This window comes from Tiliqua scincoides, chromosome 1 (genome assembly GCF_035046505.1).
Source record: "Tiliqua scincoides isolate rTilSci1 chromosome 1, rTilSci1.hap2, whole genome shotgun sequence".
Classification (NCBI taxonomy): domain Eukaryota; kingdom Metazoa; phylum Chordata; class Lepidosauria; order Squamata; family Scincidae; genus Tiliqua; species Tiliqua scincoides.
In genome coordinates, this window is record NC_089821.1 from 223,750,623 (window position 1) to 223,768,916 (window position 18,294).

The 18,294-nt window shown below is 43.1% G+C and overlaps 1 protein-coding gene across 1 annotated transcript in view; it reads right to left on the reverse strand.

Moving 5' to 3' along the window:
* The window catches only part of RPS6KA2 (ribosomal protein S6 kinase A2), a 125,366-nt gene that overhangs the window by 17,542 nt on the left and 89,530 nt on the right, over nt 1–18,294 (reverse strand). The window contains exons 11-14 of the mRNA XM_066616399.1: nt 11,885–11,949; nt 4,578–4,680; nt 2,565–2,695; nt 1,721–1,846 (exon numbers count right to left, since the gene is read on the reverse strand). Coding sequence (XP_066472496.1) covers nt 1,721–1,846; nt 2,565–2,695; nt 4,578–4,680; nt 11,885–11,949 — 425 coding nt within the window. The remainder of the gene's footprint in view (nt 1–1,720; nt 1,847–2,564; nt 2,696–4,577; nt 4,681–11,884; nt 11,950–18,294) is intronic.

An 18,294-nucleotide genomic window follows, 5' to 3' on the forward strand; every position in this document is an offset into this window, starting at 1 on the left:
CAACCTTGGAAGCTTCCAGAACTTTGTCAAGCATTCTGCCCCTGCTCTTGGGAGGGATGAACCCCTTTCACATCATATGTCTTGAAAGTGAAAACAACACCCAACACTGAATTATTAAATGGGCAGGGACAAAGTTCCTTGGAAACTGCAACTTTAAGTGAAATGACTTATAACAAAATGAATTTTACCTTTGTATAATTGATATATGTAAACATGTTCCTACAGCATATTGCTGGATACAAAAATATCACCAAACTTTTAAATAAAGATCCTAAACACTTCTAATATGAAAAAATGGAAAGAAATGTGAGCTTTCCAGGCCAGAGAAAACTCACACAGATGTGCAAACACCACAAAGACAGTGGCCCCAGTCAGGAATCAATTTTTTCCCCTCATAAACTTCATTATGAAATGACTTAAAATGAAATGACTTTAAGTGAGGACTTTCTGTATTTCAGACAACAAATACTGAAGAATGCCACATGAAATATCACAGAGGGAAAATTAAGCATACACATCATTAGCACGATCCAAATGCAAATCCATTGTTGCTCTCTGTGATAGATTTGGACAGGGACAACACTAAGCAAGTTGTCCATCTCTGTGTCTACAAAATTAAGCAAAAACAAAGGCAAGATCCAACCACAGTGCACAAAAAAAGAAAAGGATAAAAATCAATGGGCAAAAGAAATATAAAGAGCTGAAGTATGTTAAAAATCCATGAATATTGGCTTAAGGCAATATTTCCTCTAAGGCAGTGTTTCTCAAACAGTGAGTCAGAACCCACTAGGTGGGTTGCGAGCCAATTTCAGGTGGTCCCCATTCATTTCAATATTTTATTTTTAATATACATTAGACTTGATGCTACCATGGTCTGTGACTGCATTTGGGGAAATGTTACAGATCTGTACTTTTAACAAGCTACTCTGTATATTCTTTTAACAATGTTAGCAAATGAAACTTACTCCTGGATAAGTGTGGTAGGATTGCAGCCTAGGACTGTTAAACTTTTTCCTGCTTGATGATGTCACTTCCTGTCATGATATAACTTCTGGTGGGTCCTAACAGATTCTTATTTTAAAAAGTGGGTCCTGGATGCTAAACGTGTGAGAATCACTGCTATGAGGGGCCTGCTAGCTGGATGAAAGGGTGGGGCAGGGCCAATTGCAGACCTGGCCCTGGTGCTGCCCAGGGGCACAGGACTACAAAATGCCACTTGGAGTTTTTTTGTGAAAACCAGAAGTGCTGTTTTTCAGCATTCTGAAGGCCTCAGAAGGCTTTCTGGAGGCCAGGAAGATCACGGGCAGCCTCCCCAGACCTGAAAAGGTCTTCTAAGGTCTAGAAAACAGGCCTGTAAAAAGAAAAAAAAAATGGCAGTGGAGGGAAAGATGGCAGTGCTGCCCCACCACAGGGTGCTGCCTGGGGTATCTGCCTCCCTGATACCCCAGGGCATCTTCTGGCATTCAGCAATGACTTCATTGCTGACTTCCAGTTCAGCAGAGCTGTGCATAGCTCAGCTTTAAGCTATGTGGCTTACTGGGGACAATGACTACAGACCTTCCTACATTCCTCATGCAAACATTACCTGTTGCCTGCTAACAGCCAACAAATGAAAATTTTCCAAGGGACTAAAGCTTCAACCACTTTCTCATCACAGCTTGCTGCGGTATGATGGAGCGGCCTTGGTCACACGCAACCATATGACATTGTGGTTTCTTACCTTCACTGCAAAGTCTGTTTCTGTGGCTTTATGCACACACCTTTTACATACTGAATAAGAGCCAACCCCAATGTCCTCCTTGATCTCGTATCCATCTGTAAAGTGAATGTTGTTCCCATGTAACTGCTACAGAGAAAAACAACACAACAGCAATAAGAAGACAGGCCTTATAATAGTACCCATCAGAAGACTCTTCAGCATTGGTAATTAAAAGACAAGTCTTCCTTGCATAGTCTCAGTTTATTCATCATCTGTTCTGTTATTCCAGTTCAATTATATACCTTTTTAAAAAAATTTATGCCCACAGTTCGCTAACATGTTCAAGTTCCAATTAATACAAGCAGAGAAAAAATGTTATATGCTTACTATACTAAAAGTAACACTACCCAAAAATAAACCCCCAAAACAAAAAATTCTATAATTCTATTCTATAATATTCTATAGATTCTATAATAGAAAATTCCATAATAGAAAAATTCTATAATTGCAAACAACTAACTAGCAACTCCCAAAATGTGGATTGCAACCCAGTTTCTGGTGGGCCATGGGCCTGCCAACTCTGCAACCTAAAATGGTGGACAACCTGGAAGTCATGTCTGGCTCATGCATGTAATTTTCCACATTTTTCTGTGACCCACAGTCTGGGAACCGTGGCACAATGCAAACAATGATACAAGGAGCCTGTGCGTGCAATTCAGTCATGACTTCCGGGTCATCCACCATTTTAGGTTGCAGTTTCCTAGGCTCAGTGGGCTCTGGATCCACTGTCCACAACGCAATGGGTTGTGAAGGTATGTAGTTTGGGAACCCCTGAACTAGACTATACCCAAGGATGCCTCATTACCTGGACAATGGGATTAATGGTGATTTTGTGTAACTCTTGCTGTGTTGGTTCCTGAACCAAGCTGGATGCGACAAAGCTGAATCCTCTGAAGAGATGGTGAGCATTGGCACTTGGAGGGACACCTGGGGAATCTGCCAAGGAGGTGAGATATGATTCAAGAAGCAGGACAGCTAGAGATGGCAAAGTCAGTTCAAATGAAGGAAGCCTTCAACAGGCTCAGTGCTACAATGCTTCCCTTAGTCTATACTGTCAAACATTAACATACCATCCACATTAATTTCAACAGGATTGTATGTGAGCCACTCCCAATTCACCTTTGCTGGCATATAAAACAGGTTGTTTAAATCAAGGCTTAATTGTAATTGTGCACGATGCTGTCAGAATGTGCTTTCTGGCTGTTGCAAATGTGACTGTGCTGGAGAATGCAGTTGGGCAGCACAAGAAGCAGCGAGTGGATGAGATTGCATGGCAATGGACTGCAGATGCCTTCCGCCTCAGGTAAGACTGCGCAGGAGCTGGGAGGGAGGTCGGGAGGAGTGGAACAGGGTAAGGGGAAGGCAGATCGGGTTTCAGAAGGGGATAGGTTCAGTGGCAACTATGCCTGTCACTTATCTCCTTCCCAGGCCTTCTGCCTTCATGGGTCAGTTTGGACTTGTGCCAGCCATAGAGCTGGCATGAACTTTCCCCAGGGCAAAGGAAGCCTCAACATGCCAAAACATCCCACTTAGGAAACAGCAGATGCCACGATGTTACCACTACATCACTGAGCAGGGAGTTATGGTGGATTGGGCTGCCTGTTTCATAATCTGCATTTAAGATCCCATAAGACTAAAATCATTTCGATGGACAGATAATGGTGAAACTATTAATATGTATTTCTTTTCTGTTCCTTGACTGGAGTAGCCTATCTTTGAATACCAGATGCAAGGGTATGTAAGTAATTTGTAAAGTAATGTGTAAAGTACACAGTGTAAGTAAGTGTAAAGTCATGCATATTGGGGCAAAAAATCAAAACTTCACATATAGGCTAATGGGTTCTGAGCTGTCTGTGACAGATCAGGAGAGAGATCTTGGGGTGGTGGTGGACAGGTCAATGAAAGTGTCGACCCAATGTGCGGCGGCAGTGAAGAAGGCCAATTCTATGCTTGGGATAATTAGAAAAGGTATTGAGAACAAAACGGCTAATATTATAATGCCGTTGTACAAATCAATGGTAAGGCCACACCTGGAGTATTGTGTCCAGTTCTGGTCGCCACATCTCAAAAAGGACATAGTGGAAATGGAAAAGGTGCAAAAGAGAGCGACTGATTACTGGGCTGGGGCACCTTCTTTATGAGGAAAGGCTATGGTGTTTGGGCCTCTTCAGCCTAGAAAAGAGACGCCTGAGCGGGGACATGACTGAGACATACAAAATTATGCATGGGAAGGATAAGTGGATAGAGAGATGCTCTTTACACTCTCACATAACACCAGAACCAGGGGACAGCCACTCAAATTGAGTGTTGGGAGGGTTAGGACAGACAAAAGAAAATATTTCTTTACTTGGCGTGTGGTCAGTCTGTGGATGACCTTGCTGCAGGATGTGCTGCAGGATGTGGTGACGGCATCTGGCCTGGATGCCTTTAAAAGGGGATTGGACAAGTTTCTGGAGGAAAAATCCATTATGGGTTACAAGCCATGATGTGTATGTTCAACCTCTTGATTTTAGAAATGGGCTATGTCAGATGCAAGGGAGGGCACCAGGATGCAGGTCTCTTGTTATCTGGTGTGCTCCCTGGGGCATTTGGTGGGCTGCTGTGAGATACAGGAAGCTGGACTAGAAGGGCCTATGGCCTGATCCAGTGGGGCTGTTCTTATGTTCTTAAGGGAGTTGCAACAGGATACAGGTGTCTTGTTGTCTTGAGTGTTCCCTGAGGTATCTGGTGGACCACCATGAGATACAAGAAGCTGGACGAGATTGGCCTTGGCTTGATCTAAAAAGGCTCTTCTTATATTCTTTCTATTGGTGGTTACCTATTGGTGTCCGTGAGGTGAATTCCGGGTCAAAATGAAAAGTGTCCTCTGGCCGTCCCACAGCTGGTTTAAAAGGTGGCTTGATTTCTTTCCTGTACAGCTTCTGCAAACAATAGCAGCCACACATTACAGAACAGGCAACAATCTGCATTGAAAAAAGAACTAAGGTGAAAAAAAAAGTTTTCTATGCTCATTTCATTCTCTGGTTGTTCATCACTTGACATTAAATGACCTAATGTTGAAAACTCTTTTCTCCCTTTGCATAGCATTGCCATACATTGAAGAAAGTATTACACAGTTTCATGACACGTACATATAAAAAAATGTGCAAAAGAATAGCTTAATTTTTTTCTAATTTGCCCCAAATCGTATCATATTATATAGAGCACTGCCTTTTTACAGGAATAGGGAGACTTTCCATATGACTAAAACATGCTCCAACCACATTTGATCCTTAGAGAGCTACTCCCACAAGCCCAAAGCCAACTACGATAGCGTGAAAGCATACATAATTAATGTAACACAGATCATTTATTGATTTATCACCTTTTTTTCAATGCAAGCTCATAAATATAAATTGCCCTGAACCCCTGGGGTTGGGATTCAACATAAACCTCAACAAATAATTAAATATGGTGTACCATATTTAAGATTAATCATACAAGCAAATTTTTGCATATTTTTAACAATCCTGCTGTTTTGATAATATCACACACACATACAAATATGATTTATATTAAAAAACCTACTCTGATGTGAAGCTCACTGGGAATTGGAGGGTTGGTGTAGCATATCATTCAAATTGGAGGCTTGGTGGAGCATATCATTACCTCTACCATGAATTTACTAGTCTTAGGTAAGGTAGTCCCTCTCAGCTTCAAACCCCCCACCCCACCCCCACACACAATCCACAATATGGAAATAACACACATGAACACAGAAAGCACCACAGTAGTCCAGTGGCAGAGCATATACTTTGCATGCAGAAAGTCTCAGTCTCTGGCATCTCCAGGCAGAATGGAGGGAAAAGCGAGTCTGAGTTGTTGCCAGCCAGTGCAGAAAATACTGAGCTGTGTGGGACCTTGGTCTGACTCAGCATGGCAGCTTTCTATGTAAAGCTTTCTTTTACTCAGACCATCAGGAAGGCAAATAAAACAAGATATGTACTTTACATAGCCAAATAACTTAAAACCTACCTCAATCATTGATTCAAAGAATGTCTCTCTCCCTCTCCCTCCCTCCCACACCCTCAGTTTCTCATCTGTTAAATGGGCACAATACTACACAGAGCTGTTACGAGGACAAATGAAATAAGGATTCAATGCACAGATCTTTGTATGCAGCAGTGGCATATAAGGAGGATATCTGTGCACAGTGCCAAACAGATGGTCACTGTCAACTTCAAGCTGTCCACTTGTGAGAAAAGAGAAGGTGAGCTTGGATTAAGTCCGCTCTCTCTCAAACAGCTGATCAGACCTGTCAAGGCTGAGAGCACCAGCCATATGTTTGGCAGTACACGTGATCCCATGGGGCCATGCATGATGCCCCATTGCTGGATTTGCAGTTATTTATCCCACACAGCATCTTTTTGGATGCGTGGGTAGGGGAAGTGGGGGGGGGGGTAAGCTTAATTCACTGGGGAATCCATGCGCAGAATTAGACTAGAAATGAAGGACGGAAAATCTTAAACTTTGTTGAATGCAGTAATAATAATTCAGCGAAAATGTTTCAAAGCATAGCTATAATAAAATTGATGGGAAGGGAAGAGAAAGGAAAATAACCTAATACTTCTCCCAAAGTTTCTTTTAAAAAAATTAATAACTTTAATTCTCCCTCAGCATTCTTAGTATTTTTTACACCACTAGAAGGTCTGTCAAGATTTTGTTTTGACAGGCTAGGTTCTGATTTCACTGAAACGTTGCCATCTCAGCCTCTCTTAATACAGGATGAATGATCTTCTAGAACATTATCTCTGAACTGCTGCACTGACAAAGTGACACCATTAACAGTCACCAAAAAAGAAATCCGTTTAGATCTATGAATCACTTTTCTATTTTGTATGTTGATAGGATCATATTAATTCCATTCTCTTTATATTTTTAAACTGATGTCTGTAATGATCTCTTATGGCTCAGTCCTAAGGTCTGTTTACACCACCAGAATGAGCATGCCGATGCGTAAACAGCTTTATGGCTGTCACAAACACATGGCATCGATGGAGAACGGATGCCTGCTGGCACCAGTATGTTCGCACAAGGTTCTGGAGGGAGGAACAGAGCAATGAAGAGCAGAACAAGGAAAAAATGGGGGGAGTGTGGTGGATCGGGCCCAGGAAGGGGCTAGATTTGGCAGCAGTGACATTCACTGAATCCTAACCCTTTTCCTGAGCCTGATCTGCCTTCACGAGTCAATACAGACTTGCACCAGCTATAGAGCTGGCACAAGTCTGGGTTGACTCATAGTGGCTGTTTGGGCTTACCCTGGGCCAAGGGAACAAATGTTCCCTTATCCCAAGGAGGCCTCAACATGCCAAAACTCCCCTACGAGATACAGCAGAAGCCATGTTGGTGCTGCTGCATCACTATGCAGGGAGTTACATAGGATTGGGCTGTTTGGCAGTAAACTTGAGCAAAAAATCCTTCTCTGCAACTGTTGCAGTAGGGTGTGGCTGCTGTTAGCTTCCTCTAAAGATCAGGTGTCTCATTCACTGCATCATATATTTATTTACATCCACAAGTCTGCAGCTTGTGCTGGTCCCCTGACCATCTGTACAATGGGCAGGGACAATAATGAAGCCAGTGTGTACTTTTGTTGTTGGCATCCTTCAGTCTCGAAAGACTATGGTGTCACGCTCTGAATGGTGGTTCTGGAACAGTGTCCTCTCCAGAGCGCGAAGCCTGGGTAAAGTAGGTATGGAGGATAGGCTGTTACCCATGCAGCAAATCCCCCCTCTCCACGTCGCTGAAATGGTCCAATGGAAAGGCAGAGGCCAATACGGTTGGTTCCAGCAGCATCGCAGGAGTTGCCAATTCAAGGGACAATGTCTGTGTACCTTCTTTTTCAGTCAACATCTCCCAACTGCCACTGTAGTGCTAAAATATCAAACCATCCAAATCCCCAGTTAGATCTGATTTTTTTAAAAAAGAGAGTAATACATGTCAGGAGGAATATTGGCAGCCCAAACTGTGATGGGTGAGTCATTGGGAGGCACCAGCTGTGGCACTGGGTTTCAATGGGGTGTTAACTGGTAAGAGGGATGTTTGGTGCTGATGGCAGTGTTCCTCTTTCTTCAGATTGCCACCTCAACCAAACCCTAACCCTATGTTTGCTTCAGTAAATGCACAGATACTGGGAGATAATGTGGCTTTTCCATTAACATGGAGTATTCCACTCTGGCAGATAGGAACAGGAAAATCTTTGTGGTTGGGGAGCTCCATGTATGCATTGCTTTGGTTCCCATGCCTGCAAGAGGTTGATGAACTGAAGCCAATACGTTGGTGAACCTTCCAAATAGGATTTCCTTTGTCTGAATGAAACCCAGTTAAGCCTTTTATCTAAGTTAAATATCTCAGAAATTTTTTGTACTGACATGCTGGTTTTAGTAAATGTTTTGCCTTTTAAATGAAATGAGTTGGCAGCCTTAAAATACTTATTTGAAACTAATAATGTGAACTGTATGTATTTGGGTGTTATTTTGGCTATGTTGGTCAGATGCAATGTTTGCATAAGAATGTGGGGGAAAATGGTTATAGAAGCACTCTGGCCAAAGTAATTAAATAGACATTACTTTCCTTATTACTATTTAATGAAAAGCAGTCTGAATATTTCTGTACACATCCAACAGTGAATGCAAAGAGATTTTCATTTTCCTTAATGAAATATATCAGTATTCACAGCTTTGTACTGTGAACTGCAGCTGAATGCTGCAAGAGGTATAAGAAAAATGATGAGGCATGTGATCAAAAAATGAAACTGAGGTCAGCAATGACCTTTTCTGTAACAATAGCAATCAGAACAAAGCACCTGCACTAGCCCCATTCCTCTGCTCTAATCTTTTCCCCATTCACAGAGGCCTTTTTAGCAGCTGGAAGCAGCATTATTGTGTTGTTGGCATCCTTCAGTCTCGGAAGACTATGGTGTCACGCTCTGAATGGTGGCTCTGGAACAGAGTGTCCTTTCCAGTGCGCGAAGCCTGGGTAAAGTAGGTATGGAGGATAGGCTGTTTCCCATGCAGCAAATCCCCCCTCTCCACGTCGCTGAAATGGTCCAATGGAAAGGCAGAGGCCAATACGGTTGGTTCCAGCGGCGTTGCAGGAGTTGCCAGAACGTGACTGTGTTCAGCCATGAACTGCCTCAGGGACTCTGGCTTCGGATTTTGCCTCGAGGTTGACTCCTGAAGCCTTTTCCATAACTAGATGTAGCCACAAGGCAGTGGAGGTTTGGGATCAGAGTTTTCCTTCTCTCAGATGAGCTGCCTTCCCAGGCTGACGAGTTCCATCTACCCAGTGGCTGTTTAGTCGCCTCTTACGACAAGTACAGCCAAAATGAGGGCCTATTCTTAACCCCCAGGGGATTATAAGCAGCATTATAAGCATTATAATATGCATTATAAGATGGCATAAAAGACTAGTTTTAGTTAAAACTCACACTGGTTCATATTCAGAAAAGCACAAAGTTAAACAGAATATCTTCTATTACAATGTGGGCTTTGGGGGAAGCTACAGTAGTAAAAAAAAACACTGTCAAATTATGGTTGGGATAAACAAGATGACTGTACTACCAAGGTAACTAGGCTGAAATATTAACATCTGGACCCTGATCTTAATCATGTTGCGTGAAATCCAGGAAATCTTCCTTTGGGACGATGTGCTCATTATGCGGCAACATGCTTCTCTGGTTTCAAAAAATATTGCTTTCATATATATTTAGGATTAGGCAGGTAAAATTAATATTCTCCTATCTCACTGGAGTGTTCAAAGGATATGTTCTTCCCAATTAAAATGACAGAACATATTTATATATTTTGGTGACATTGCAGAAGATGTCAATCAGCCACAACTTTATTTTCAAAAGGAAGAGAAAAAGTATATGAGGGATGCCATTTACTTTTCATCCTTTATTGTTTTAGCACAGCTGATCAAGTGTCCAGGTGAGCGTCACAAATCCTCAACACAGTGAAATGTAATGCTAAGGGCAGAGAGCTTCAATTTAGGTAATGTGGTGCTTGCCGTCCTCCCTGTGTCACTGATCAGGTTTGGTGGTGGAAATATAATGAGGCAGAACCAGAAGTGGAGTGCGATCACTGCACTCCACTGCAGACACTCACGTAGGGCTCCCTGCACCCCTGGGAGGCTGCTGCAGGCAGCCCCCTTAGCGAGGTGATCCTGGGGATCGTGTTGCTGCCTCCTCCCTGTCCCTGCCCCTTAAGGGGAAAGTGGTCAGGGCTCACAGGCTGGGGTACTGCGATGCCCCAGTTAGAAAAGCCATGCGTTAGCCCAGGGGTGCCCAAACCTTGCAGCCCTCGAGGCCTCTTAATGTGGCCCTCAGGGAGCCCCCAGTCTCCAATGAGCCTCTGGCCCTCCTGAGATTTGTTGAGCCCACTCTGGCCCGACACAACTGCTCTCAGCATGACGGCCAACTGTTCGACCTTTCACGTGAGCTGCGGAAGGAGGGCTCCCTCCACTACTTGTTGTTTCATGTCTGTGATGCAGCAGCGGCAGCAAAGGAAAGGCCAGCCTTGCTTTGAACAAGGCCTTTTATAGGCCTTGAGCTACTGCAAGACCTGCATTCATTCATATAAGTTCATCTTTAATATATTCATTTATGTAAACTTATGTAAATTTATTCAAATTTTAAATGTAAATTAATTCTTTTTTTCCCCTGGCCCCCACAGTGTCAGAGAGACGATGTGGCCCTCCTGCCAAAAACTTTGGACACCCCTGCGTTAGCCTGATAAACTGTCTATATGTAGTCAAAAATTTCTGTTGCCACACTGCTTAGCTCGCATCACCCTGCCCACAGACTCTATGACAGAGAAGGAAGAATGAGCTATTATTTTTGATAAGGTAACCATTGCCCTTTCTTATTGTTCATTTGTTTCAAAGCCCTGATGTACAACTCTCACCTGCTGTACCTTTCAACTGCCTTTATTTATATGCTTAAAGTATTTTGTGTCTTGTAACTCCTAGGGGAGTTCTCTACATGCATGCACACATACACTTAGAGTAGCCCAACCAAAGCATGCCGCAATTTAAAAAGATTTCAAATGCTGTTTAACTGCCAGCTGGTGTTAATATGCACGAAAGGGAGACAGGTATGTTGCAAAAAGTTAGGAACAGTAATCACAACCATAATGAACAGTGCTGTTTATAAAACTGATGAAAATTAAATAGCAGCAGAGGAGGAGAAGGGCCCCACACCCTCAAGTGGGCCTCACTCGACAGCACTGGAAGCAAGGGGTGGCTGGGGTAGCACTGTGGAGGCTGGAGTTCTGAAGGACAGTGCTGGATCACTGTGGAGGCATGGCTGATGAATGAACAGTAACTTCCACAATGAAGTCACTCCATGCCTGTGTTGGTGCCATTAGACATTTGTCTGTTGTTGACAAATACTGCTTCAACTTCTACTGCCATTAAACAATGCCTGCCAGTAAGGCCAAAGGGCTCCTCTTTTGTTAGTGCTCAGCACCAGCCCTTTTCCTACTGTTTGTGCAGACACCGAATTGTTCTTATTCTCTGAGCATGGGAAAAACCTCTTAATCCATCTGCAAAAACGTTACAGTGGGAAAAAGAATATACCTTATACGGTATCTAGAGAACAAGATAATTTCCAAGATGGGAAAAAAAAAACCTTGAATACGGAGATGAACTCTGACATTGTTGCCAAACTGCTTAGGACATCAGATTAGGCACGCGCCTTTTGTGTGTTGTGGAAGCAATGTTGGAACCAGCGGCGCTCCTGGAGGGGGGGCAAAGCAGTAAGTTTCTTCAGGCGCTAGGACGCCCGTGTAAAGCAGCCCATCTCCCTCGACTTCCAAACCAGTTGCAGCTGTGAAAGCAAAGTGGAAGCAACTCTTTCACTTTGCTCTCTGTGAATGGCTTGGAAGCTGAGGGACAGAGGGGGCTTTACACCAGTGTCCAGGCACCTGAAGAAATGTACTGCTTTGCCCCTCTCCAAGAACAGGGTAGAAAAATGTTGGACTGGGCTGCAAATGTAGCCAATTACAAAGTATTATTTAGCTATTTAATGAATGTATACCCTACCTTTCCCCCAAGTTGTAAAATGAACAACTCTAGTGAGTTACCTACATTCCAATCTATAGTAGCAAAGAAAGGATGTCGCTTAATTTCTTCAACTCCATCAAGACCAGCACCTGCCAAAGCAATGAGAGATAAGGCATGTGAAAAAAGCTATGCTGGCATTAGATGCATGTCAACATAATGTCTGCAGCAATAGTAGCACCACAACCTCGTGTATCAATGTGCTTCCTCCCCGTCCTCCTCATCTGAGAGGCTCCATCACCCCTCCAACTGTCATAGGCCTTAAAGTACTTTAAAAACAGTAAGATTAGATCTTTCTGTCCAAATGGCTCTGGGTCTTTCTATAATGAAGGTCATCAGGAATCTAAGGCCATATTTAAGGGGGAGTTTTGGCCACCAACTTGGCTGCATCCTATAAGGTCAGTTTTGCCATTTTTATCCTAGTGGGAAGCCACTGAGAACTTACAGTGCAAGTCTATGCACATCTACTCTGAAGTAAGCCCCACTGAGTTTAATGGAATTTACTACTTCCATATAAGTCTGTACAGCAGGGGTGCCCAAACCCCGGCCCTGGGGCCACTTGCAGCCCTCAAGGCCTCTCAATGCAGCCTCAGGGAGCCCCAGTCTCCAATGAGCCTCTGGCCCTCCAGAGATTTGTTGGAGCCCACACTGGCCGGACGCAACTGCTCTCAGCATGAGGGTGACTGTCTGACCACTTGCATGAGCTGTGGGATGAGGGCTCCTTCCACTGCTTGTTGTTTCATATCTGTGATGCAGTAGCAGCAGCAAAGAAAAGGCCAGCCTTGCTTTGTGCAAGGCCTTTTATAGGCCTTGAGCTTTTGCAAGACCTTCATTCATTCATATAAGTTCACCTTTAATATATTCAATTATGTAAACTTTTGTAAATTTATTCAAATTTTAAATGTAAATTAATTTTTCCCCCCGGCCCCCAACACAGTGTCAGAGAGACGATGTGGCCCTCTTGCCAAAAACTTTGGACACCCTTGCTGTACAGAATTGCAGTCCTATGGCCAAATCCTATCCCCTGCCAGCCCGGAGCATTCAGTGTTGCTGATGGTACATATGCTGCGCACTGTCATGAGTGGGGGGGGGGGGATGACATACTGACCAGCCCAGATGAAGTAAATAAAAATCTTTTTTACTTATCTCCCTGTAGGTCAGCTGGCTTCCAATGGGCCTCTTCAAATCTACACCACCTATTTAGCTGTGGTAAGCCAAAAGAGCCTTTGGGGTGTGTTGGACTGGGAAAAGAGGGATAGGAACATGGCATGCACTGCTGCCACTGAGATCCTTCCCCTTTCACCTCTGAACTGCCCCCAGTTTGGCTCAATCCACACCCCAATCTTTCCCCAAACCACTCTTGCAACCCCCTTACTTGCTTTTGGGGGGGGGGCATCAGGGAACTGTTGACGTGCACATGGAGTTTCAAGCTGTTTGTGATAGTGGCCCCGAAGCTTATGACAGAAGCACAGCTTCTGCACCACCAGTATGCTAATGCAGTGGTTCTCACACACTTAGCACCAGGACCCACTTTATAGAATGAGAATCTGTCAGGGCCCACCAGAAGTGATGTCATGACCAGAAGTAACATCATCAAGCAGGAAATTTTTTAACAATTCTAGGCTGCTGTCCTACCCACATATACCCAGGGGTAAGTCCCATTTACTATCATTGTTAAAGAACATACATAATAGCTTTTTAAAAGTACAGGTTTATAACATTTCCCCAAATGCAGTCAAATACCATGGTAGCATCAAGTCTAATATATTAAAAAATAAAATATTGAAATGAATGGGGACCCACCTGAAATTGGCTCGCGACCCACCTAGTGGGTCCCGACCCACAGTTTGAGAAACACTGCGCTAATGGATCACTGTCACAAACAGTCTACATTACTGCAATGTCCTCCATCTCAGTCTGCCTTTGAAAAGTGTTCTGCAACTACAACAGGTAGAGAATGCAACCGCCAAGCTGCAAACTGGAATTGGCAGTTTGGAGCATATTGCACAGTACTGCTTTGGTTCCCAGTGGTTTCCAGGCCCAATTAAAACTGCTTGTTCTGATCTTTAAAGCCCTAAATAGTCTGGTTCCTGGAAATTTGAAGGACCAACTTTTTCATATAAAGACCAGCTTCTCCCATATGACCAGCTTCTTCTGCTGGTGGAATGTGAGTTCTGCACGCAGAGGTCAGCAGATAGGATTGGGATGTAGCTCTCCTCCTTGTTTACATTTATTTGCTTCTATTTACTTTTCTTAATACACTGATTTGTGATAGACTTTTTACTGTCAGCAATACACATTGTTGTGACGCATTGTATAGTATTTTAAAGGCTGACAGTTGTCTTAGGTATTTTTAAGTTGAAAGTCTGGCTACAAACTAACACACATTAGAATGCGAAGAAGAATCCAATACCCAACATCCTGTAAATATTCAAGCTGTTAAACTGTCCAAGTGCAAGTTTAATTTAATTCCAAATTCAGACAAGATAATGCTGTAAACCAGGGGTCGCTAAACTTTTAGGCCAGAGGGCCACATCAAATATCTGGCATGATGCTGAGGACCAGAAAAATAAATTTTAAATATAAAATTTAAATAAATACAGTAGAACCTCCAAAGTTGACTGCCTCTCTATACTGACCACCTCCTTAAGTTGACCTAATTTTCACAGTATGGACAGACGCTGCATATACACTATGGGAGACCAACCTCTCTATACTGACCACCGCCGTAAGTTGTATCTTGACCACTTCGACCATTGTACAGAGTATTAATTTACGCTCCGTAAGTTGCCCACTGAACGCGATACTGTGGGCCTGTGTTTTGTCTGGTTTGTCCCATCTTGGAAAAACAAGAAGCCACGTGACAATCCCTTCCCTACGCGGGCTAGTGCGTGTGTGAAAGGGTTTTTATAGGTGGGCACACTGCACATAGCCAACAGACCTGCGCCGGCTGCTGTTTGTACCTGGACACGTACCAAGTTGTGAGGGACATGAGGTTGCTTGTGCATAGTGAAGCCACTGTCCTTTCACTTTGGTTCCCATCACCAGTGCATTACTTTACACTTCTATTGAAACACAACTGTTATTTTGCTGCCTATTCTCCCGATTTGGAGAGATCCTTCTGGAGCACTTCACAATCCTTCTAGTCTTCACCACTCAGAAAAGTTTAGTGTCATCCACAAACTTGTCCACCTCCCTGTTTATCCCTGTTTCCAGGTCATTTATGAAGATGTTGAAAAGCGCCAGTCCCAGGACAGATACTTGAGGCACTCCACTTTCCACCTCTCTTCACTTTTTTTGTCAATTGCCCATTGACACGCACTCTCTGTTTCCTGGTCCTCATGTTCCCAGTCCAAGAGAGGACCTGTCCTCTTATTCCCTGACTGTGGAGTTTTCTCAACAGCTTTTAGTGAGGGACCGTATCAAACACCTTCTGGCATTTAGTGAATATGAGGAGACCCAGTGGAGGCCAGGTAGCCTAAGTAAAAAAGTGTTGGTTTTTTTTTTTAGCTGTTGGGGCTATGTAACATGCTACATGCTATGGGCTGGCAAGGGATAGTATTGGTCTGCCTGTCTGCTATGAAACCAAGTACTTTTTTTAAACTTACACTTTTTTTTAAGCTTATGAATTTTCAGGATTTTTTTTAAACACTGACTGTGGGCTGTTTATTCTCTGTCTCTTGATATAGATATAGATATAAATAGTAGGCATCTCAAGAGGATCAATTCTCATTGATATTTGCAATAAAACTTTTTAAAAATCCAATCTAAATTTTAACTTGGCATTGTGTTTGTTGTCCTGGGAGCTAAACATGATAATATTTAAATGCTTCCCCCCCCCCCGTATGTTCACCACCTCCCTATGTTGACCAATTTCTCCAGTCCCTTGGGTGGTCAACTTAAAGAGATTCTACTGTACATTAGAAAGCCTAAGAAAGCCTAAGGCCTTCAGACAGCCCAAAAATGTCACTTCTGGTTTTTCAAGAAAACCAGGAAGTGATGTTTTTAGACCGTTAGAAGATATTCCGAGGGGAGGTGCATGGCCTCTCCAACCCTCAGAACGTGCTCCAGACGCAACGGAAGCATAGCTCTGGTCACATTCGGTTGAGGGGGCCAGCGGCTTACTGCGGACCGGATAGAAGCTTGTCGTGGGCTACATCTGGCCCCCAAGCCAGGGTTTAGTGACTCCTGCTTTAAACAGCTCCTAACCATCTTTTCACCAAACTCTTAAAAATGTACGAACTGATGTTCAGCTTGACGAAGTGCTATGGTATGACTTGTGTCTGTGTGCTGGGTTTGCTGTTTGTTTCCTGAAAGCCTAAGAATTTTCCTTCTAAAGCTCTAAGAGCCCAATCCTAGACTACTCAGGAGTAAGTCCTATTAGAGTCATTGGGGCTTACTCTCAGGAAAGTGTGGATAAGACTGCAGCCTAAAAGTTCTAGGATGGAATGGGTGTGTAAGTAAACAAATGCTTCTTCTGTTCCATTTGCTTTGTTTTTCATGTATGTTTCCTGTTTTGTCATTTTCAGTATGTTTAGCAGCACATTTGATTCAGTACCTTAAAAAGAAATAGTTACTCAGTAATAATTAAGAAGCTCCAGATATTCATAGCACCTTCTGCTATACCACTTCAGAATGGAATACCTGGAGGTGGAAGACCTGATCCTGCAAGGCCATTGTGGGCCACTCCTGTGAGCTACTGTGTGTTTTTTTCTCAGGAATTTCTGCTTCTTTAAAGGGACTTTAAAGACACCCAGCCCCTGGCACCAGACATCCAGCCCCCCAGAATAACATCTTTTTCATTTGTACTGTAGTATTTTTACTTGCTGTTAAATAGCTGCTTACTGTTTGGTTAAAGGCTTTGACAACTAATGACTTTGTAAAATGTGACATCTGCCTCCACGGCAAGAATATGTAAGCTGTGTTTGCCAGTGCAGTGATTCTGATGTCGGCCTCCCACAATCTGTTCATCATTCACCATGAATGAGTACTAGGCACAAATACTGCTCACATCTTGTGTGTGTGGCTGTCAGATTCCTGCAGCCATGGTAGTAGGCTCCTGAGATGCATCTGCTGTTTTGAATTTTCTTTAAATGAAGAATAGGCTGAACAGTATCAAGAAACACCACAGACTGAACAGCTAAACATTTTGGGGGAGGGACCTCAGCTCGGTGGGAGAGCACTGCTGTGTGTGCAGAAAATCCCAGGTTCAGTCTCTGATATCTCGAGATAGGGCTGAAAGAAGGAAAAGCAGCTATCTGAAACCGTGAAGAAGTGATGCCAGTCAGTGAAGATTCCATAGGTGACAGCTTCCTATGAGCATGTTCTCCCAGTGCTGTGTTCTTATAAATATTTAGATACTCTCAGAATTCCATGCACACTCAAACCTTTTAACCAGATGCAGAGAGGGGTTGGTTCTCACAATGACTTTAATCATGATTGGTTGCTGCTTTCCTCCATGGATTTAACTACGTTCATAACAAATTGGTCATCTGGAGTGTATGCTGCATGCACAACCCACTATTTTGCCTGTCACCGCAAACCAGAGAAAGAAACCTGTTCTCATAAGGGAAGAGTAATTTCTCATTTCCAGCAAGGAGGTGCCAACTAAACTCTGGTGAACATTGGCTCAGATTAAGCTGTAAGGTCACAACACATTTAAAACAAAAAATGGTAAGAAGATGGATTGGTGACATTGAATCTATGAGCCTTGGGTTGCAAAAAGAAAAAGAAGCAGCCATCACATTCTTAGAACAAGGAGCACAAATCAGGCTGTGTTTGATTCAAAGAAGAAACAAAAAACAAAAAACCACAATGCCTGACCTGAAGGGCTGCCGTAGACATGAATAGCACAGAACATTTATTTTAAGTTGTGGAAGCAGACAAGATATCCAAGCTTTCCAAAAAGTAAAGTGTTCCTTTTCTGTCCCTTGCTTCTGTTATGCCTGTGGTATTTGAAACTAACTCTGTCAAGGACCACTCTAGTTTTCTGTTAGTGCTTTTTTGCTAACTTAGTACTAAGCTTTGAAAATTAATTGGGATAATTCCTGAAAGGTTACTGGTTAAATTTTAGTTCTTCTAAGGAAAGGTGCTGAAAAAAATAGTCCTGTCATATATGCCACTGGCCCATTGCCAGTGTACTGAGGCAGAAACTTATGAAATCAAACTCCAGAGAACACGTCCTGGCGCAAGAGAACAACTTGTCCCCTTGCACCATACTGGGACCCAATTCCATCCTGAGGATGGTTCACATATCTCTTGCACTGGATCCAAAGGCCACTGGAGTTGCATTGAATCTTGAATATTTACTAGCAAGGGGCTATTATAGCACTGAAATCTCAAAAGGGAAGAAATGCAGTATTTCTAGAATAAAATGAATCTCACCAGTTTACCTGACTATGATCTTGTCCTGAATATGCTGATTTTACAGGTCATAG